The 23682-nt window shown below is 43.5% G+C and overlaps 1 protein-coding gene across 1 annotated transcript; it reads right to left on the reverse strand.

Annotated features, from left to right (window-relative positions):
• Window positions 1-1614: 1614 nt before the first annotated feature.
• LOC311141724 (cGMP-dependent protein kinase 1-like) lies at window positions 1615-23390 on the reverse strand (the record flags this gene model as incomplete). The annotated part of the gene is made up of 19 exons (XM_084177157.1): window positions 1615-1713; window positions 4550-4616; window positions 4710-4772; window positions 4874-4996; window positions 5114-5277; window positions 5603-5744; window positions 5908-5997; window positions 6270-6409; window positions 8482-8578; window positions 8819-8890; window positions 9126-9191; window positions 9708-9802; window positions 10015-10092; window positions 13840-13903; window positions 15696-15801; window positions 19739-19852; window positions 20956-21122; window positions 21376-21499; window positions 23201-23390. The coding sequence occupies 19 exons, from the start codon at window positions 23388-23390 to the stop codon at window positions 1615-1617; spliced, it is 2061 nt and encodes a 686-aa protein (XP_084033283.1).
• Between the last annotated feature and the right edge of the window lie 292 nt (window positions 23391-23682).

The raw sequence follows: 23682 nt of genomic DNA on the forward strand, positions 1-23682 counted from the left end.
TTTTTCCCTCCATTCCTCCTCATTCATCCAAGTATACGTCTCCTTATGATAATACTGCATTTCTCCTAACCAATATCTGTTTCTTGCCTTCTCAAAGGACTCCATTTCCCCCCTCCTTTCCCTTCCGGCGTCTATTCTATCCTGTGGACTTGTGTCGACATCTTGGCCTGCGTCTTCCATCGCCCCTTCCACGTGCGCATACGCCGATCACTGGAGACCTCATCTCTCAGGCTCCTTTCTATAATGCCACCAACTAGAGATATCTCAGGCACCTCCCCCTCATCCTCAGGCCCCTCTCATCTCTCAGAGATTGCCATAGAACTGAACTCTCTACATGTCAGACAGGATTATTGTCATCATCCAACATAATTCACAATATTTCAATAATGCAAAATATGGTTACATTTGTTGTCTCCCAAATAGAATGAAATAAACAAGTCAATTAAACAATTGGTATAGTGACATGAGCAGCATTCCATGAATAAAATACTTCTAAATAAGCATATAAACCAGGAACGGTAGGCTATTTCGATTTAGGTAGGCAAATCAAAATGAAGTTTAAAAAATGGCTGCTACTGCGACCCGTAGAACGATAAAGTAGTCATGAGCCAATAGAAAGAGAAGCATCCAAGAGCCAATTGAAAGAGGGGGTTTGTTTTCCCTGGGCGGTTTGTCACTGAGGGGCCTGAGAGATGTGGGGAGGGGCATGAGAGATAAGAGGGACCTGAGAGATGAGGTCTCCGGTAGGTGACAGTATAGAGAGGGGCCTGAGAGATGAGGGGCCTGAGAGATGAGGTCTCCGGTAGGTGGCAGTATAGAGAGGGGCCTGAGAGATGAGGGGCCTGAGAGATGTGGGGAGGGGCATGAGAGATAAGAGGGACCTGAGAGATGAGGTCTCCGGTAGGTGACAGTATAGAGAGGGGCCTGAGAGATGAGGGGCCTGAGAGATGAGGTCTCCGGTAGGTGGCAGTATAGAGAGGGGCCAGAGAGATGAGGGGCCTGAGAGATGAGGGGCCAGAGAGATGAGGGGCCTGAGAGATGATGTCTCCGGTAGGTGGCAGTATAGAGAGGGGCCAGAGAGATGAGGGGCCTGAGAGATGATGTCTGTAGCTAGTCTATTGCTCTTGAAATTAATGATCATGAGAGAAAAAAAAGCTTTTGAATTAGTCAAGCACATTATATCTCAACTCAACAAATATTGGAGGTGATTAACATTTTTTTATTAATTAAAGTGCTCTAAAACATCCTGTGATTTAACAACCAGTTATTGAATGCAAGATGAAGCTCAGATTATGTATTTGTTTATTTATTTAATTACAAATAATCAGATGTTGACTCATAGGTTTATGAATTGAGATAGCCTACATAACACTTTTGGTAAAACAATAATACACAGTAAGAAATATCACATAATAATACAGGAACAGCTATCAACATTCACTTCTTTGCTAGTTTACAAAATATAGAATTACAAAATATTCAAACCAGTTGAAATCAAAGAATGTTGAACACAATGACATTCCATTTCTCTGTCTCCTCAGTTGAATTTACAAAAACTATTTTCGTATCAGATCATGAGTAGGATTCAACCCAGATAGAAATTATATTTTTCAATCAGAAATCTATGTCCCACTCTGAGTCCTCAACAGCTGGTGAGTCCTCAATGATGTCAGTGAAGGGGTCCAATTTGTTGTCCTCCAAGTGACTGATGAACTGAAAAAATAATATTTATAATGGTAAAATACAATATGCAAGTATATAGTGCCTTCGGAAAGTATTCAGACCCTTGACCTTTTCCACATTTTGTTACGTTACAGCCTTATTCTAAAATGGATTAAATAAATACAAATCCTCAGCAATCTACACACAATACCCAATAATGACAAAGCGAAAATAGGTTTTTAGAAATGTTTGCAAATTAATAAAAAATAAAAAACAGAAATACCTTATTTACATAAGTATTCAGACCCTTTGCTATGAGACTCAAAATTGAGCTCAGGTGCATCCTGTTTCCATTGATCATCCTTGAGATGTTTCTACAACTTGATTGGAGTCCACCTGTGGTAAATTCAATTGATTTGGAAAGGCACACACCTGTCTATATAAGGTCCCACAGTTGACTGTGCATGTCAGAGCAAAAACCAAGCCATGAGGTCGAAGGAATTGTCCATAGAGCTCCGAGACAGGATTGTGTCGAGGCACAGATCTGGGGAAGGGTACAAACAAAAATTCTGCAGCATTGAATGTCCACAAGAACACAGTGGCCTCCATCATTCTTAAATGGAAGACGTTTGGAACCACCAAGACTCTTGCTAGAGCTGGCCACCCGGCCAAACTGAGCAAGAGAAGGGCCTTGGTCAGGGAGGTGACCAAGAACCCGATGGTCACTCTGACAGAGCTCTAGAATCCCTCTGTGGAGATGGGAGAACCTTCCAGAAGGACAACCATCTCTGCAGCACTCCACCAATCAGGACTTTATGGTAGAGTGGCCAGATGGATGCCAATCCTCAGTAAAAGGCACATGATAACCCGCTTGGAGTTTGCCAAAAGGCACCTAAAGACTCTGTCCATGAGAAACAAGATTCTCTGGTCTGATGAAACCAAGATTGAACTCTTTGGCCTGAATGCCAAGTGTCACATCTGGAGGAAACCTGGCACCATCTCTACGGTGAAGCATGGTGGTGGCAGCATCATGCTGTGGGGGTGTTTTTCAGTGGCAGGGACAGGGAGACTAGTCAAGATCGAGGCAAGGATGAACAGAGCAAAGTACAGAGAGATCCTTAATGAAAACCTGCTCCAGAGCACTCAGGACCTCAGACTGGGGCGAAGGTTCACCCTCCAACAGGACAACGACCCTAAGCACACAGCCAAGACAACGCAGGAGTGGCTTCGGGACAAGTCTCTGAATGTCCTTGAGTGGCCCAGCCAGAGCCCGAACTTGAACCCGATCGAACATATCTGGAGAGACCTGAAAATAGCTTGTAGCGTCATACCCAAGAAGACTCAAGGCTGTAATTGCTGCCAAAGGTGTTTCAACAAAGTACTGAGTAAAGAGTCTGAATACTTATGTAAATGTGATATTTCAGTTTTTTATTTTTTATAAATTAGCAAACATTTCTAAAAACCTGTTTTTGCTTTGTCATTATGTGGTATTGTGTAGATCGATGAGGGAATTTTAAAAAAAATCAATTTTAGAATAAGGCTGTAACCTAACAAAATGTAGAAAAAGTCAAGGGGTCTGAATACTTTCTGAAGGCACTGTATATATACACTGAACATAAATATAAATGCAACATGTAAAGTGTTGGTCCTATGTTTCATTAGTTGAAATAAAAAATACCCCATTCCATACGCCCAAAAAGCGTATTTCTCTAAAATGTTGTGCACAAATTTGTTTACATCCCTGTTAGTGAGCATTTCTCCTTTGCCAACATATTCCATCAACCTGACAGATGTGGTATATCAAGAAGCTGATTAAACAGCATGATCATTACACAGGTGCACCTTGTGCTGGGGACAATAAAAGGCCACTTTAAAACAACAGAATGCCACAGATGACTAAAGTTTTGAGGGTGCGTGCAATTGGCATGCTGACTACAGCAATGTCCACCAGAGCTGTTGCCAGAGAATTGAATGTTAATTTCTCTACCATAAGCTGCCTCCAACATCTTTTAGAGAATTTGGCAGTACGTCCAACCGGCCTCACAACCGTAGAACATGTGTAACCACGCCAGTCCAGGACCTCCACATCCGGCTTCTTCACCTACAGGATCGGGGGGGTTGTTGAGGAGTATTTTTGTCTGTAATAAAGCCCTTTTGTGGGGAAAAACTCATTCTGATTGGCTGGGCCTGGCTCCCCAGTGAGTGTTGCCTGGCTGCCAAGTGGGTGGGGCTGTCAAAGTGCGACGTGAATGCGGTAGGCGAAGTCAAACGCAGGACACCGAGCTACTGGAAACGTACTTTTACTAACAAAGTAACCAGAGTACAAAACAACCTCCAAACAGGGAGGGGAATACCCGCACAATAGCAACTGCCGAAAATGACGAGAACAATCACACACAACACACAATGAACGACAGAGGGTTATATAGGGAATACAATACAACATAATAGGAAACAGGTGTACACAATCAAGACAAAACAAGTCAAACACAGAAACATAGATCGGTGCCAGCTAGTACTCCGGGGACGACGAACGCCGAAGCCTGCCCGAGCAAGGAGGAGGAGCAGCCTCGGCTGATTCCGTGACAGGGGCTATGCCCTCCAAGGCCCACCTATGGCTGCACCCCTGCCCAGTCATGTGAAATCCATAGATTAGGGACTAATTAATTTATTTCAATTGACTAATTTCCTTATATAACTGTAACTCAGTAAAATCTTTGAAATTGTTGCATGTTGCTTTTATATTTTTGTTCAGTATATATATCAAACCAGAAGTAGTCAGCAATGGTCAGACCTGTACAGCTACCTGTGCAATAACTATTCTTATGCAGTTGCTGAAGCATGTTGTCTTATGACTAATTAACATATAGCTCTGCCTAGTACTTACTTTGGGTATGATTGGTGGAGCCAAAGTGCTTTTGCGAAGTCCTTCCCAGTTGAAACCTTCAAACCACCTGAAAGAAAGAACAAGATAACAGACTATAACCTGCTGCTATATAGATGACAGTGACACAGTCGGATGTTTTCATCTCAGCCTTTCATCTTACTTGTGCTTCTGGATGTCCTTGGCCCCGTTTCTCTGATTCCCCAGTCTCTCTGCAGGGTTGTTCCTGAGAGACCAGGACAGAGAGTCATCATGACACACAACTAATAGCTGAGGAAGTGTGATACAATGAATGACTGTTTTCAGTCATTGCTAAATGTGTCACACCTGCAGAGCTTCTTGATCAGGCTTGAGGCACTCTTACTGATGGTTTTAGGGAATTCAACCAGGTCAATCCCACGGATGGTGGCTGTGAACGTCTTCATAGGATCAGGGCCATAGAATGGGAGACTGGAAAGGTAAAGATTGATCTATGAGAATGCCTGACAGAGACGAGAACAACAGAGAACAAAAAATGGGACAAAACACTGGAGCTCTGGAGAGAAATTGACTATCTTATAATCTTACCTTCCACTCAGCAGTTCAAACACAAAGACGCCTAGAGACCAGAGATCTGCAGACAGACTGTGCCCCTTGTTCAGGATGATCTCAGGGGCCACATAGTCAGGTGTGCCACAGAATGTCCATGTCTTCTTACCCAAGCCCACTTTCTTAGCACAACCAAACCCCACCTAAGAAGGGTAGCACAGTCAAGTCATGAATATGGATGTTCAGTATCTCAATGGATCCATAACCTATATTTTCCAAAGTGAAACAGTTCTATGTATGCTAATATAACTGTAACCTTTGAACGTACTGTATTTGTTTGTGTAACCATGTGCAAAAAACACAAAAAAAAACACAAAAAAAAAATGTATGCACGCATGACTGTAAGTCGCTTTGGATAAAAGCGTCTGCTAAATGGCATATTATTATTATGCAAAATTGACAATTACTATATTATATTCCATCTTGTGTGGGTTTGAAATGCAGTGAAAGGAGCTCTAGTCATGTTACCACTTTGGCATATCCGCGCTGGTCCAGAACTACATTCTCAGGCTTCAGATCCCTGTATGTGATACTGTTGTGGTGCAGGAAGATAAGGGCCTCAACAACACAGGCAGTGTAAAAACGTGTGCTACTGTCATCAAATGAGCCTCTGAAATGTAGGAGCAAGAGCACCGTAGTGATTAGCAAGTTTCATGGGACATACTGATGTTGTGCCCTAAAAATAAGTATTCAAACGCTATCAATTCAGTTATAAAATCCATACTGCAAAATATACAAAAATCACATGTAGACAGTAGTGCCGTTAGCAGTACCTGTCTTTCAGTAGATTCCAGAGCTCACCACCTAGGCAAGCTTCTGTCAGCATGTACAGGCACTTTGCATCTCTGAAGGTACGGTGTAACCTATGAGTGGCAAAGAAGACACAGATGTTGTACAGTTGATAAGCATATAGTGAGTTCACCAGTGTAAGATTTGTTCAAGGATTCAATCCGATCGCAGGTGATAGGCATTGCAGTAATTAAAGGTTTTTTTGAGCCGATATATGCAGCTTTTATACAGTGAATGGGATCTCCGTGAACGGCAGAACATTGCCTAAGCCGCAATGCCTATAACCCGTGATCGGATTGAATCCCGGCCTAGGTATGTTTGGCTGGTGGGTGGGTGCACAGCACACCTGACAATGAATGGACTATGAGCTGCCATGAGGATGTGTCTTTCCCTCAGGATGCACTCCTGTTTAGCAGTGCTTAGGATCTGATGCTTCCTCAACACCCTCATGGTGAACAGGCAGTTGATGTTGGACTTAAGCTGTACCTAGGAGGAATGCAAAAACATTAACAACAACATGTAGGTTTATCCATTAAAAGCAACATGGAAACCAGACAATAATGCATTGGGATTTACTGACAGTTTCAAGCTTGACACACTACTTACTCCCAACTTCGGCCAATTAGATCACGTTGCTGTTCCTACTCCCCGGCTACAAGCAGCAACTCAAGAGGGAGCCACCAACACAGAGAATAGTGAGGCGCTGGACAGAGGAGGCAGACTCAATGCTGCAGGATTGTTTTGAGAATACTGATTGGAATATGTTCAAAGATTCATCCACCCAGGATTCATCCATCAACAATGAGTAATATACAGTGCCTTCGGAAAGTATTCAGACCCCTTGACTTTTTCCACATTTTGTTACGTTACAGCCTTATTCTAAAATTGATTAAATTGGTTTTGGTCAATCTACACACAATTCTAAAATTGATTAAATTGGTCAATCTACACACAATACCCAATAATGACAAAGCAAAAACAGGTTTTTAGAAATGTGTGCTAATTTATATATAACCCCCCCCCACACATTTTAATAAGTATTCAGACCCTTTACTCAGTACTTTGTTTACAATCTTTGCCTCGATCCTGTCTCCCAGTCCCTGCCACTGAAAAACATCCCCACAGCATGATGCTGCCACCACCATGCTTCACCGTAGGGATGGTGCCAGGTTTCCTCCAGATGTGACGCTTGGCATTCAGGCCAAAGAGTTCAATCTTCCTTTCATCAGACCAGAGAATCTTGTTCCTCATGGTCTTGGAGTCTTTAGGCTGACGTGAGGAAAGCTCTCAAAAGAGTGAATACTCACAAAGCCACCGGCCCAGATGGCATCCCTGGTTCAGAGTGTGTGCTGACCAGCTCACGGGCGTCTTCTCTGACATCTTCAACCTGTCCCTAACCCAGGCTGTAGTCCCCACCTGCTTTAAGGAGACCACCATCGTCCCAGTGCCAAAGAAAAACAAGGTGACATGCCCAAATGACTATCGCCAAGGCCAGCATGCCAGGCACACTGGACCCACTCCAATTTTCTACCGCTCCAACAGATCCACAACAACACCTCCTCCACACTGACTCTTAACACAGGGGCCCCCCAAGGCTGTGTCATCAGTCCTCTGCTGTACTCCCTGTTCACCCACGACTGCGTGGCTTTGCACTACACCAACTCCACCATCAAGTTTGCTGACGACACCACGGTTGTAGGCCTGATAACCAACAACGACAAGTCAGTGAACTGGCCTTACGGTGTCATGACAAAAACCTCAACGGTACTGCAGTAGAGAGAGTCACGAGTTTTAAGTTCCTCGGCATCAACATCACAGAGGACTTGTCATGGACCAACAACATCACCACTCTTCCCAAGAGGGCACCAAAGCTTCTCTCCAAATACTACTGCTGCACCATTGAGAGGCCCTCCTGCGCGTGGTGAAGACGGTCCAGTACATCACTGGGACCGTGCTCCCACCCATCTAGGACATCTACTTGAAACGGTGCCTGAGGAAGGCACACAGCATCATCAAGGGCCCCACACACTCCAGCCACGAGCTGTTCTCTCCCTTACCGTCGGACATACAGTATCGGAGCATGAGGTCTGATACCAACAGGCTCAGAGACAGTTTCTATCTACAAGCCATCAGACTGCTGAACACTTGAACTGGACTGACCACCTGCTCTGATTCTCTTCACCTTAGCACACATGCACTCACTCATGCACACACCCACACAGATATACACACACACACACATATACATTCATGCTGCACACACATCACAACTGCTGCTACAAGACTCTTATTATACTGCTCAAATTATATACTGTCCCCCATCCCCCCCTTCCCCAATACACATGTAAATATTGGATTATAAATTGTGCCTTCCTATATAATACTTATGCTAAAATGTTTCTTCTATTCTACTGCCATTTACTTTATGTTCGCATTCTTATATTTTATTCTTCTTTATTGTTGTTGCATTGTCAAGAAGGAACCTGCAAGTAAGTATTTCCTTGGATAAGGTATTCCATGCATATCCCATACGACTAATAAAACTTGAAACAACTCACCAGCTCTGAATGACCGGTTTCCCCCTCTCCTAGGTTACAGATGACCTGGAAATCTCTGAGAGACGCGTTGGAGAGGAGAGCTGCATCTTCCTCTGACCTGCTCACATGGAAAAGATGGGTTAGCCCATGTTGCTTTACTTGTTCTAAATAAAGATTAAATACATAAAAATGGTTCATTTGGATCAAGGCTCATTAAAATACAAACAGAGATAAAGAGACAAAACATGTAAGCCTTATGATAAGACATTATAAAGGTTTATACCATGCTTATAACAAATACTAATGCAATATACCTGTTGGCTGTAAAGTGTTAGCTATAGTTTCCGTTGCTACTTACTGGGCATTGAGTTCGCTGCTCTTGTGCACAGTATTACTGTCCTCCACCAAACCTATGATATTTTTGAAAGACCTGATGAAAAATGATATGGTCTCAGGTCACTTAAAACATTTTGAACCATTTTCACATCATAACAAAGTGGCTTATAAAAACTATCCTGGCACTGTGTGCTTGGGGGACACCGTGGTGGGGCATTGCGTGCATGTTGGAGATCTGTTCTACATATTCTACAAATAAGAGGATGAGAATGAAGCAGAATGTGCAACATTCTCAAATAATCATGCCATAGTCTAAACAAATCACTTACTCTCTATCCACAACCAGGCATGTGACATCACTAGCAGCAATTACATTCACTGTCCGCACATCCTCTCTGGAAATGGAGCAAAAGGTTTGTAATTGAAAGGTTATCAAAATGGCATGCCAATAAATGACAACAGCACTGACACCATGCAGACAGAAAATGTTATCGCTCAGAATATTCTCTTGAAATCTGTGAGACCCTATGTAGCTTTTATTACTATCATTTGACCAAGATAGATTCATTATGAATTTGCATATTGTCACTAGTTCCCACTGTCCTATTGATTGTAGTTGTTTATGAGGGACAACATGATGAGCAAAATGCAATCACATGGGGAGAGTATGTCTCATTCCCCAGATGAGACAAACTTGGACAGTGTTGGCTTAGTAATAGCTGAATTATCCATACAGTATAATGTATGTATGTTCTATTACTCTATAACTATAACTGTCTAGTGGTTAATGAGATTTGTGATATGAGAGAGCTAGTATGTCAATATATATCAAGCAATGTAATGTGTACGAATGTAAGCTGCTGTATAACAGACCTTTGGATAAAAGCACATGATGAATTACTGTTTCTCACCCCCTCAGTGCTTTCTCTCCAAACCAATGGCCCTCAGAGAGAGTTGACAGGAGTACTGCCTCATCATTGGCTGACTTCTTCTCTGTCACCTTCACCTAGGAGGTAGATAGAGGGGGTAGAGACTGATTATCTGTCTTGTCTCTTTCATGTCATCTTTGAAATGTGGAGATGCACTGATTAATTAGCACCAACTGTGCCAGTACAGTTGTTGTGTCAGACTAACCCCTGTAGATGCCTATTTCTGTCCTCCACTAGTTGAAGCTTGTTTATTGAGTTCAAGGTAAGGTTCAGCCATCCTCATCCTTACCTGGCCACTACTGATGATGTAGAACGTGTCCCCTGTGGCACCCTGGCGAATAATATAATCACCTTCACTGTAGCGACTCTGTTGAGACAGACAGGTGAGAGATGGTGGATAGGTGGGAAAATGGGAGATGGGAGTTAGAAATAAGAGGTAAATTATGAAGTAACAGTATGAAGGCAGGGGGAGAAGGGATATGTAGCATGTGAGATGTTGAGAATCCTGGCATGTGTACATCACCAACCAATCAACACAGAGATGCACCTAGTTAGCTAGCTGAATAAACTGAGTTAGTCTATTCCTAGAAACATTGAACCGCTGTAGTTTACAACAATTATAGTTTCTGAGGTGGAAGTTGGGAGAGTTATATTTGGGAGTTGTGCTGAGGCAGGCCCCGCTCTCTCCTTTCCCAGATGTTTAGTTCATTTCATTCCGATCTCCTCTGCATTATTGTAGCCATTTGCTGCAGCCTGTCAACTATGCCTCTGCCTATCCCTGTTCTCTCCTCTCCGCACAGGCTACACAAATGCCTCACACCGCGTGGCTGCTGCCTCTCTAACCTGGTGGTCCCTGCACGCACCACCCACCTGGAGTTCCAGGTCTCAGGCAGCCTCTGGAACTGCCGTTCTGCTGCCAAAAAGGCAGACTTCATCCCAGCCTATGCTACCCTCCAGTCCCTCGACTTCTTGGCGCTGACGGAAACATGGATTACCACTGAAAACACTGTTACTCCTACTGCTCTCTCCTCGTCTGACCATGTGTTCTCGCATACCCCGAGAGCATCTGGTCAGCGGGGTGGTGGCACAGCAATCCTCATCTCTCCCAAGTGGACATTCTCAATTTTTCCCCTAACCCATCTGTCTATCTCCTCATTTGAATTCCATGCTGTCACAGTCACTAGCCCATTTAAGCTTAATATCCTTGTCATCTATCGCCCTCCAGGTTCCCTTGGAGAGTTCATCAATGAGCTTGACGCCTTGATAAGTTCCTTTCCTGAGGATGGCTCACCCCTCACAGTTCTGGGGGATTTCAACCTCCCTACGTCTACATTTGACTCATTTCTCTCTGCCTCCTTCTTTCCACTCCTCTCCTCTTTTGACCTCACCCTCTCACCGTCCCCCCCTACTCACAAGGCAGGCAATACGCTTGACCTCATCTTTACTAGATGCTGTTTTTCTACTAATCTCACTGCAACTCCCCTCCAAGTCTCCGACCACTACTTTGTATCCTTTTCTCTCTCGCTCTCCTCCAACACTACTCACTCTGCCCCTACACAGATGGTAATGCGCCGTCGCAACCTTCGGTCTCTCTCTCCTGCTACTCTCTCCTCTTCCATCCTATCATCTCTTCCCTCTGCTCAATCCTTCTCCCTCCAATCTCCTGATTCTGCCTCCTCAACCCTCCTCTCCTCCCTTTCTGCATCCTTTGACTCTCTATGTCCCCTATCCTCCCGGCCGGCTGGGTCCTCCCCTCCAGCTCCGTGGCTTGATGACTCATTGCGAGCTCACAGAACAGAGCTCCGGGCAGCTGAGCGGAAATGGAAGAAAACTAGACTCCCTGCGGACCTGGCATCTTTTCACTCCCTCCTCTCTACATTTTCTTCATCTGTTTCTGCTGCTAAGGCCACTTTCTACCACGCTAAATTCCAAGCATCTGCCTCTAACCCTAGGAAGCTCTTTGCCACATTCTCCTCCCTGCTGAATCCCCCCCCCCCCCCTCCTCCCTCTCTGTGGATGACTTCGTCAACCACTTTGAAAAGAAGGTTGACGACATCCGATCCTCGTTTGTTAAGTCAAATGACACTGCTGGTCCTGCTCACACTGCCCTACCCTATGCTTTGACTTCTTTCTCCCCTCTCTCTCCAGATAAAATCTTGCGACTTGTGACGGCAGGCTGCCCAACAACCTGCCCGCTTGACCCTATCCCCTCCTCTCTTCTCCAGACCATCTCCGGTGACCTTCTCCCCTACCTCACCTCGCTGATCAACTCATCCTTGACCGCTGGCTATGTCCCTTCCGTCTTCAAGAGAGCGAGAGTTGCACCCCTTCTCAAAAAACCAACACTCGATCCCTCTGATGTCAACAACTACAGACCAGTATCCCTTCTTTCTTTTCTCTCCAAAACTATTGAGCGTGCCGTCTTTAGCCAACTCTCTTGCTATCTCTCTCAGAATGACCTTTTTGATCCAAACCAGTCAGGTTTCAAGACTGGTCATTCAACTGAGACTGCTCTTCTCTGTGTCACGGAGGCTCTCCGCACTGCTAAAGCTAACTCTCTCTCCTCTGCTCTTGTCCTTCTAGACCTGTCTGCTGCCTTTGATACTGTGAACCATCAGATCCTCCTCTCCACCCTCTCCGAGCTGGGCATCTCCGGCGCGGCTCACTCTTGGATTGCGTCCTACCTGACCGGTCGCTCCTACCAAGTGGCGTGGCGAGAAGCTGTCTCCGCACCACGTGCTCAGTTCTAGGCCCTCTCCTATTCTCGCTATACACCAAGTCACTTGGCTCTGTCATATCCTCACATGGCCTCTCCTATCATTGCTACGCTGACGACACACAACTAATCTTCTCCTTTCCCCCTTCTGATAACCAGGTGGCGAATCGCATCTCTGCATGTCTGGCAGACATATCAGTATGGATGACGGATCACCACCTCAAGCTGAACCTTGGCAAGACGGAGCTGTTCTTCCTCCCGGGGAAGGACTGCCTGTTCCATGATCTCGCCATCATGGTTGACAACTCCGTTGTGTCCTCCTCCCAGAGTGCGAAGAGCCTTGGCGTGACCCTGGACAACACCCTGTCGTTCTCCGCTAACATCAAGGCGGTGACCCGATCCTGTAGGTTCATGCTCTACAACATTCGGAGAGTACGACCCTGCCTTACACAGGAAGCGGCACAGGTCCTAATCCAGGCACTTGTCATCTCCCGTCTGGATTACTGCAACTCGCTGTTGGCTGGGCTCCCTGCCTGTGCCATTAAACCCCTACAACTCATCCAGAATGCCGCAGCCCGTCTGGTGTTCAACCTTCCCAAGTTCTCTCACGTCACCCCCCTCCTCCGCACACTCCACTGGCTTCCAGTTGAAGCTCGCATCTGTTACAAGACCATGGTGCTTGCCTATGGAGCTGTGAGGGGAACGGCACCTCCGTACCTTCAGGTTCTGATCAGTCCCTACACCCAAACGAGGGCATTGCGTTCATCCACCTCTGGCCTGCTGGCTCCCCTTCCTCTGTGGAAGCATAGTTCCCGCTCAGCCCAGTCAAAACTGTTCGCTGCTCTGGCACCCCAATGGTGGAACAAGCTCCCTCACGACGCCAGGACAGCGGAGTCACTCACAACCTTCCGGAGACATTTGAAACCCCACCTCTTTAAGGAATACCTGGGATAGGATAAAGTAATCCTTCTACCCCTCCCTTACCCCAACCCCCCCCCCCCACCCCCCCCAAAAATAAAAAATAAAAAAATAAAAATAACACACATTTTTTATTTATTTAAAAATATACATTAAAATACACATTGTAAAGTGGTTATCCCACTGGCTATAAGGTGAATGCACCAATTTGTAAGTCGCTCTGGATAAGAGCGTCTGCTAAATGACGTAAATGTAAATGTAAAATGTTGTCTGTGAGCCAACCTGATTAGGCCACCAATGCAATGCAAATATGCCTGTAAACTGTCAATAGAGAATGCATAGCAGATGGGTAATAATTATTGCATAACATAAAAAAACAATCAGCTAACTAGATTCTGTTTGTGGAACATGCCTTTTCTACAGCATGTTGTGTTAGTGAAGCTGAGGAGAGAATGTGTATAATAGATTAATGTTCTGTACCTCTTCCAGAATATCAGACACTTTCATGAGCACATCCTCTGGCAGCGAGCGCAGGAAGGGAACTCTGCAGCCAGACAAACACACAGGTAACATCAGGACGACTGACTCACAACATAGGACATTTGAACTGTTCTACTATAGTGGCGTAGATTGTAGATTAGTGTAAATTCTATACAAATACAGTGGGGGAAAAAAGTATTTAGTCAGCCACCAATTGTGCAAGTTCTCCCACTTAAAAAGATGAGAGAGGCCTGTAATTTTCATCATAGGTACACATCAACTATGACACACAAAATGAGAAAAACAAATCCAGAAAATCACATTGTAGGATTTTTTATGAATTTATTTGCAAATTATGGTGGAAAGTAAGTATTTGGTCAATAACAAAAGTTTCTCAATACTTTGTTATATACCCGTTGTTGGCAATGACACAGGTCAAACGTTTTCTGTAAGTCTTCACAAGGTTTTCACACACTGTTGCTGGTATTTTGGCCCATTCCTCCATGCAGATTTCCTCTAGAGCAGTGATGTTTTGGGGCTGTCGCTGGGCAACACAGACTTTCAACTCCCTCCAAAGATTTTCTATGGGGTTGAGATCTGGAGACTGGCTAGGCCACTCCAGGACCTTGAAATGCTTCTTACGAAGCCACTCCTTCGTTGCCCGGGCGGTGTGTTTGGGATCATTGTCATGCTGAAAGACCCAGCCACGTTTCATCTTCAATGCCCTTGCTGATGGAAGGAGGTTTTCACTCAAAATCTCACGATACATGGCCCCATTCATTCTTTCCTTTACACGGATCAGTCGTCCTGGTCCCTTTGCAGAAAAACAGCCCCAAAGCATGATGTTTCCACCCCCATGCTTCACAGGCTTCACAGTAGGTATGGTGTTCTTTGGATGCAACTCAGCATTCTTTGTCCTCCAAACACGACGAGTTGAGTTTTTACCAAAAAGTTCTATTTTGGTTTCATCTGACCATATGACATTCTCCCAATCCTCTTCTGGATCATCCAAATGCACTCTAGCAAACTTCAGACGGGCCTGGACATGTACTGGCTTAAGCAGGGGGACACGTCTGGCACTGCAGGATTTGAGTCCCTGGAGGCGTAGTGTATTACTGATGGTAGGCTTTGTTACTTTGGTCCCAGCTCTCTGCAGGTCATTCACTAGGTCCCCCCGTGTGGTTCTGGGATTTCTGCTCACCGTTCTTGTGATAATTTTGACCCCACGGGGTGAGATCTTGCGTGGAGCCCCAGATCGAGGGAGATTATCAGTGGTCTTGTATGTCTTCCATTTCCTAATAATTGCTCCCACAGTTGATTTCTTCAAACCAAGCTGCTTACCTATTGCAGATTCAGTCTTCCCAGCCTGGTGCAGGTCTACAATTTTGTTTCTGGTGTCCTTTGACAGCTCTTTGGTCTTGGCCATAGTGGAGTTTGGAGTGTGACTGTTTGAGGTTGTGGACAGGTGTCTTTTATACTGATAACAAGTTCAAACAGGTGCCATTAATACAGGTAACGAGTGGAGGACAGAGGAGCCTCTTAAAGAAGAAGTTACAGGTCTGTGAGAGCCAGAAATCTTGCTTGTTTGTAGGTGACCAAATACTTATTTTCCACCATAATTTGCAAATAAATTCATAAAAAATCCTACAATGTGATTTTCTGGAGAAAAAAATTCTCAATTTGTCTGTCATAGTTGACGTGTACCTATGATGAAAATTACAGGCCTCTCTCATCTTTTTAAGTGGGAGAACTTGCACAATTGGTGGCTGACTAAATACTTTTTTTCCCCACTGTATGTATTTTCAATTTTACACAGATATATATTTTCCTTGTGTAGTGATGAGGGTGGTATTTACCTGCAGAGGAGCTCTCTGAACTGGGCCAGTCTGCTGAGGCCACTCTGCACCATGATGGTCTGAAAGCTCTGCCGGTCAATAACCCACAACATGCTGTTTTTTAGGGCTGCAGAGAAAGACAGGAAATGGTAAAGAAGATCTTCCAAATCCCACAATGTCAAGAGCAGTGGTAGAAAGAAACAGAAATCTCTTTAGGTATGAATGTTTTCTGTATTCTGTGAGTATACCGTATGTGTGTTGAGGGCAAATTTTCATTCTTACCCTTCCAGTTTATGTTAGTAGTATAGATAGTACCCTCTGTTGCACTACAATGTAAGGCTAGGGGACTTAGCAAATGTCTTCTATTTCACAACATTTTCATCTCTGTAAATAGATGCAGCATCTGTCAAGGCCGGGTTTGCAAACGATGCTCTACAAACAATTGACTCCTAGAAACACAGTTAGATAACACTACTATAAATGTTTCCTGTACTCTTAAAAGGAATGTCTGAGTGTTTGTGTTCCTTTCTCTGAAAGTGTTGTGGATAAGGGAATAAGGAGGACAGATGATTCTAGATGACATTCCCCATGCAGCCTTCCTCTCTTCTGTCTGTTCTGTGGGCAGACAGGAACGGAACTCTGACAGAGATGTTGTAAATGAATAATGATCCAGATTAATTGATTCAGCAGGGCTTTGTGCGAACAGGAGCCTCTGTCCTGTACTGGCCGTACAACTCCAATCCTTCTAGTCCTTCCCCTCCCAATCATGCCATTATTTAAGTTGATAATGAACGCACAGTGTGAAATCAACAACATGCCATTGTTATCTTTATATGGTACCTATTGTAGCGAACGGCAGGGAAGTGAACCCAGATCGCTGGCCTACGCATCGCGCCAATAGGGTTAACCCACTTGGTGGGAATTGTAACGTGGCTCATATAGCAAGGATCACTACACTGCCGCCTTCTGACACCAATGTAGCGAACGGCAGGGCAGCCAGGCAGGGAAGCGAACCCAGGTCACTTACGTGAAAGGCAAACACCCTATCGTGCCAATAGGGTTAACCCACTTGGTGGGAATTGTAACGTGCCTCATATTGCGAGGATTGCTACAGTATATTTGAGTCTAAAATCTGAATATCAGATATTAGTCTAACCCTTTTAAATGTCATACTCTTTGCCATTTTCTGGGAAGAACATCCTGTGTGACCATGAATGCCAAATCAGGGAACACATTTTTTCACCTTAACCTCTTGCAGTTATACAGTGATTTTAGACTACAGGAGAGAAAGCTTTATTGATGTTATTTGATGGCAACAAAGGGAAAAAGTAATGTCAGGTCAGCCAGGAGAACAAGGCAGTGCCGCACCAGGGAAAGGGTTGGGAGGAGTGGATATAGAAGAAAGAGAGGCAAGGAACATAAATTGAGAACTGTTGCTGTGAGAACAGATAGGGAGAGGGAATTGGAGAGGGAGATTTACTGAAAGATAAATGTACTAGACAATTAAACACGAAACCAGCAATGCACTGAAAGAGAAAATGGACAAGGTGGGACAGTGGAAAATAGGACAGGAGGATGGCAAAGGAAACACAGTAAGAGGGGGAGAAATGAACAGATTTTTTTATTTGCACTGATTCTGTCCATTCCATCAACCTATTTCTTTGCGAAAGCAGGTCAGATGTGAGCAGCAGTGGCTGCGTTTCCCAGTGGGCTTTGGGCTCAGACAGTGTAGAGAGACGATAGCACACATTTAATTTTCCATTGATAAAATCAAGTGCAAGCCACTGAGCAATAATAAAAATGTATAACTAAATAAAATGTGTTGTTTTGATGTACCATTATACATATTTGAATATGTACAGTTGAAGTTGGAAGTTTACATACACTTAGGTTGGAGTCATTAAAACTCATTTTTCAACCACTCCACACATTTCTTGTTAACAAACTATAGTTTTGGCAAGTCGGTTAGGACATCTACTTTGTGCATGACACAAGTAATTTTTCTAACAATTGTTTTCAGACAGATTATTTCACTTATAATTCACTGTATCACAATTCCAGTGGGTCAGAAGTTTACATACACTAAGTTGACTGTGCCTTTAAACAGCTTGGAAAATTCCAGAAAATGATGTCATGCCTTAAGAAGCTTCTGATAGGCTAATTGACATCATTTGAGTCAATTGGAGGTGTACCTGTGGATGTATTTCAAGGCCTACCTTCAAACTCAGTGCCTCTTTGCTTGACATCATGTGAAAATCAAAATAAATCAGCCAAGACCTCAGAAAAACAATTGTAGACCTCCACAAGTCTGGTTCATCCTTGGGAGCAATTTCCAAACGCCTGAAGGTACCACGTTCATCTGTACAAACAATAGTACGCAAGTATAAACACCATGGGACCACGCAGCCGTCATACCGCTCAGGAAGGAGACTCGTTCTGTCTCCTAGAGATGAACGTACTGTGGTGGGAAAAGTGCAAATCAATCCCAGAACAACAGCAAAGGACCTTGTGAAGATGCTGGAGGAAACAGGTACAAAAGTATCTATATCCACAGTAAAACAAGTCTTATATCGACATAACCTGAAAGGCCGCTCAGCAAGGAAGAAGCCACTGCTCCAAAACCGCCATAAAAAAGCCAGACTACGGTTTGAAACTGCACATGGGGACAAAGATCATACTTTTTGGAGAAATGTCCTCTGGTCTGATGAAACAAAAATAGAACTGTTTGGCCATAATGACCATTGTTATGTTTGGAGGAAAAAGGTGGTATCTTGCAAGCCGAAGAACACCATCCCAATCGTGAAGCACGGGGTGGCAGCATCATGCTGTGTGGGTGCTTTGCTGCAGGAGGGACTGGTGCACTTCACAAAATAGATGGCATCATGAGGAAGGTAAATTAGGTGGATATATTGAAGCAACATCTCAAGACATTAGTCAGGAAGTTAAAGCTTGGTCGCAAATGGGTCTTCCAAATGGACAATGACCCCAAGCAGACTTCCAAAGTTGTGGAAAAATGGCTTAAGGACAACAAAGTCAAGTTATTGGAGTGTCCATCACAAAGCCCTGACCTCAATCCTATAGAAAATGTGTGGGCAGAACTGAAAAAGCGTGTGCAAGCAAGGAGGCCTACAAACCTGACTCAGTTACACCAGCTCTGTCAGGAGGAATGGGCCAAAATTCTCCCTACTTATTGTGGGAAGCTTGTGAAAGTCTACCTGAAACATTTGACCCAAGTTAAACAATTTAAAGGCAATGCTACCAAATATTAATTGAGTGTATGTAAACTTCTGACCTACTGGGAATGTGATGAAATAAATAAAAGCTGAAATAAATAATTCCCTCTACTATTATTCTGACATTTCACATTCTTAAAATAAAGTGGTGATCCTAACTGACCTAAAACAGGGAATTTTTCCTAGGATTAAATGTCAGGAATTGTGAAAAAGTTTAAATGTATAAATGTATTGCCTTACCACCATAACTTGCTACATTTGCACACACTGTATATATATTTTCTGTTGTATTTTTTTACTTTATGTTTTTTTACCCCATATGTAACTCTGTGCTGTTGTTTTTATCGCACTGCTTTGCTTTATCTTGGCCAGGTCGCAGTTGTAAATGAGAACTTGTTCTCAACTGGCTTACCTGGTTAAATAAAGGTGAAATAAAATAAATAAATAAAAATATTTGGCTAAGGTGTATGTAAACTTCCGACTTCAACTGTATACTTATGAACCAAAGCAAGATGTGTTTTGTATTCCGCACATCTCAGAGGAGAGGAGTGTTTGAAGCTGTGATGTAGTGTTTGAAAAAGTTATTTTGATTTGAAATTCTACAGAATTTCCCAATCTGACAGCTAATCTACTCAGCTGTGATGAATAGGCTGGTCTGTGATTGTGATGCTCTCTTGAACAATAATTTTTTAGACCAATTAAAAATCTATCCAAGCACAGCAAAATTGTGAAAGGATTTCTAGATGACATGTTTTGCATTTACTTCAGCTGTTGTTACAATAGAATAGAACAACCACACTACACAGCACTCCATGCACAACACTCCAGTACCTGTTATAGTGTAGGTGTAGTTGCAGTTGTACAGGAGTGCCAATTCTCCAAACACTCTTCCTGGTTCAATTGTGAGTAGCTTCTTGGCATCCTTGGTCATCTCCATCTTCCCCTCTGTTAAATGCCCATTTAAACACAAACATACAATGCAGCAAATACAGAATATATCGTTATCAACAGATTACAAATGCTTGAAATCAAAGTGCACCAGTGATGTTGCAGGAATATGTGGTGTGCTTGTGTTTAAGTATGCATGTATGTGTTTACCTTTGTGCATGTTTACGTTTGCATGTGCGTGTGCGTGTTTATGCCATTGGCATGTGCGTGTAGGCTATGTGTGTGTGTGTGTGACAGTGCAGCTGCTGTTTGATCTCCTTCAGAGGAAGATGGTAAAGGACGGTGATGGCAGTCTGAGGCATCCCATACAAACAGCAGGGCGGAAGCTGAGGAGGTGTGACCACACGTTAGCTCAGCCCCCCTCACCCAGCTCCCAGCTGCAGGAGCTGACAGGGAGTGTGACTGACACCATCAGATGAACGCAGCTGTCTGAGATATGCCATGTGTCAGGTAGAGACACTTTAATCTACAACAGCACAGCAGAAACAGAAACAGTCTAGGGCTCAGGTAACAAGAAAAGCAAATTGGACAACCGTGCCCGATTGCGTGTCAGATCAGATATGAGGGTAGTCGGAGAAATGCCTGAGCTCCAGCATCAATGAGCATTGCAAACCAGGGCCGATCGCGAATGGGCCTCTTGCCCTGTCCCTATCTGACATTAAACATGATGTATGCCGCTTATCATGCACAACACCATCTCTCCCTCTCTCCTTCCAGAAACAGGTCATTCTAACAGTCTCCCTCATTGCGCCAGAAAGCAGTGCCGGCACTAACAGAGGAGCATACCAATTCAACTTGAGCCAGAGGGAGGAGGAAATAAGGAGGGGGACATCTCTGAGCTAACTTAAAAAACGAATAACCAACATACATTAAAGACCATGAGCTGCCTGCTCTTAGATTGCGGAGACCAAGTGCTCGATGAATAATTCACCAAAACGCCTCGAGCAATTACTATACATTGGGGACTTTGGGAATACTTAAGTCCTCTTTTTGAGAGTGGGGCTATACATGGAATTTCAAGAAGACAACAGGGTTTGGACCTTGAAGTGGCTGTATTCCCAATCCACCACTTTTAAACCACTGTTGATTTAACTTGTTACCTTCTAGAACATAGGCAAGAGTTCCACTGTCTCCCTCTTGAATGACGCAGCAGCCTTGGTTGACCGTGGTGGGGTACATGCAGTCCATTATAGCCAGGATTTGCCCACTCTCCAGGTTCTTTAGAAAGTCATTCTCTAAAAAGGAGGTCTGAATCAGCTCCTGTGACCTGAAGGAGTAAAGAGTGTGTGAGGCAATCAATAAGTAATTTCACAGTGGCTAGTGTTTGACAACAAAGACTCTAAAGCCTTGAGCCAAGTTTCATACAGTGTGTATAAATCAATGAAAATCATTATTGACGTTTGTGTCTGTGCATGTACCACTTGATCAGCCTTACGGGCCTTTCCGAGCACATTTCTCAAGTGGAACAGGTAAAAGGGAATGTTGCCAAGGCTAATGGTGTCCTTGGTGTGTTCTCTCACTGTTGGCTTTTGTTGTAGCTTTTCAGGGTGGTCAGAGCAAGTTGCCTTGGATCCAGAGTGAGGGGCTCTGATAATATGGTCTTTCTTTTGGCTCTCTGGATCTCTTCACACTCTGCAGAATGCCCTGAAACAGGAAAACAAATCAATTTTGCTCTGCTCACTTTCTTTGAGCAACATATAAGGAGCACAATTCAAGTCTAAAACAACAAATAGCCAAATGTAGAGTATTTACACTATGATTCATAATATTCAGACATTAGATACAATGTATCCTACGTCAGCACATATAGAAATACAGCGCCTTCAGAAAGTATTCATACCCCTTGACTTACTCCACATTTTGTTGTGTTACAGCCTGAATTCAAAATTAGATGTTTTTTTCTCACCCATCTACACACAATACCCCATAATGACAAAGTGAAAACATTTTTGCAAATGTATTGAAAATGAAATATCTAATTTACATAAGTATACACACCCCTGAGTCAATACATGTTAGAATCACTTTTGGCAGCGATTACAGCGGTGAGACATTCTGGGTAAGTCTTCAAGAGCTTTGCACACCTGGATTGTACAATATTTGGACTTTTTTATTTTTTTTATTCTTCAAGCTCTGTCAAGTTGGTTGTTCATCATTGCTAGACACCCATTTTCAAGTCTTGCCATAGATTTTCAAGCCGATTTAAGTCACAACTGTAACTAGGCCACTCAGGAACATTCAATGTTGTCTTGGTAAGCATATTTGGCCTTGTGTTTTAGGTTATTGTCCTGCTGAAAAGTGAATTTGTCTCCAAGTGTCCGTTGGAAAGCAGACAGAACCAAGTTTTGCTCTAGGATATTGCCTGTGCTTAGCTCTATTCAATTTATTTTTATCCTAAAAAACTCCCTAATCCTTGCCGATGACAAGCATACCCATGACATGATGCAGCCACCACCATGCTTGAAGATATTAAGAGTGGTACTCCGTGATGTGTTGTGTTAGATTTGCCCCAAACATAATGCTTTGTATTTAGGACATAAAGATAATTTCTTTGCCACATTCTTTGCAGTTTTACTTTAGTTCTGTACAGGTTTCCTTCTTTTCACTCTGTCATTTAGTTAGTATTTTGGAGTAACTACAATGTTGTTGATCCATCATCATTTTTTTTCTATCACAGCCATTAAACTCTGTAACTGTTTTAAAGTCACCATTGGCCTCATGAAATCCCTGAGCGGTTTCCTTCCTCTCCGACAACTGTGTTAGGAAGGACGCCTGTATCTTTGTAGTAACTGGGTGTATTGATACACCATCCAAAGTGTAATTAATAACTTCACCATGCTCAAAGGGTTATTCAATGTCTGTTTTTTTTACCCATCTACCAATAGGTGCCTTCTTTGTGAGGCATTGGAAAACCTCCCTGGTCTTTGTGGTTGAATCTGTGTTTAAAATTCACTGCTCGACTAAGGGACCTTACAGATAATTGTATGTGTGGAGTACAGAGATGTGATAGTCATTCAAAAATCATGTTAAACACTATTATTGCACACAGAGTGAGTCCATGCAACTTATTATGTGACTTGTTAAGCACAGTTTTACTCCCAAACTTATTTAGGCTTGCCATAACAAAGGGGCTTTTCATTTTTAATTAATCTGTAAAAGTAGGTCAGTGACACAAAATCTCAAATTAATCAATTTTAATTTCAGACTGTAACGAAACGAAATATGGAAAAAGTAAAGGGGTGTGAATACTTTCTGAAGGCACTGTATGTGATAAATAAAATGTATAAGAGCATAAAATAAAAACATTGCCTGAAATGTGGATGTATTTTCTGCATAATGTCTTACCTTCACTAGCTCCAGAAGACCCTGGGGGTGTGATGGTTGCCCTGTACCGGTCCAGTTCACCCTGCAGCCTTCGAATCAAGTCGTCCTTGGCATCCAACTCCAGCTCTAGCTCATCAATGAGTGTATCCCTCTGGCGAAGCTCCTCAATCTTCAGTTGCAGGGCAAACTGCAGGTCTCGAAGTGTACCCATTGCCTCTGTAGAGCGGAGCAAAGCTGATGGGCGAGGGAATTATGAGAGAGATTTAGAGAGAGTGTGTGTAAGTGGAGGCTCCTCATAGGAGGAAGGGGAGGACCATCCTCCTCAGTGAATTTCATTTTTTTAAATAGTCAAATGTAAATGTTTTATCCTTTTTAGATAAAACTATGTTAAATATATTCACGTCACCAAATAATTGATTAAAACACGCTGTTTTGCAATGAAGGTCTACAGTAGCCTCAACAGCACTCTGTAGGGTAGCACCATGGTGTAGCCGGAGGACAGC

The sequence above is a fragment of the Coregonus lavaretus genome (assembly GCF_964263955.1).
Source record: "Coregonus lavaretus genome assembly, chromosome: 14".
NCBI lineage: Eukaryota > Metazoa > Chordata > Actinopteri > Salmoniformes > Salmonidae > Coregonus > Coregonus lavaretus.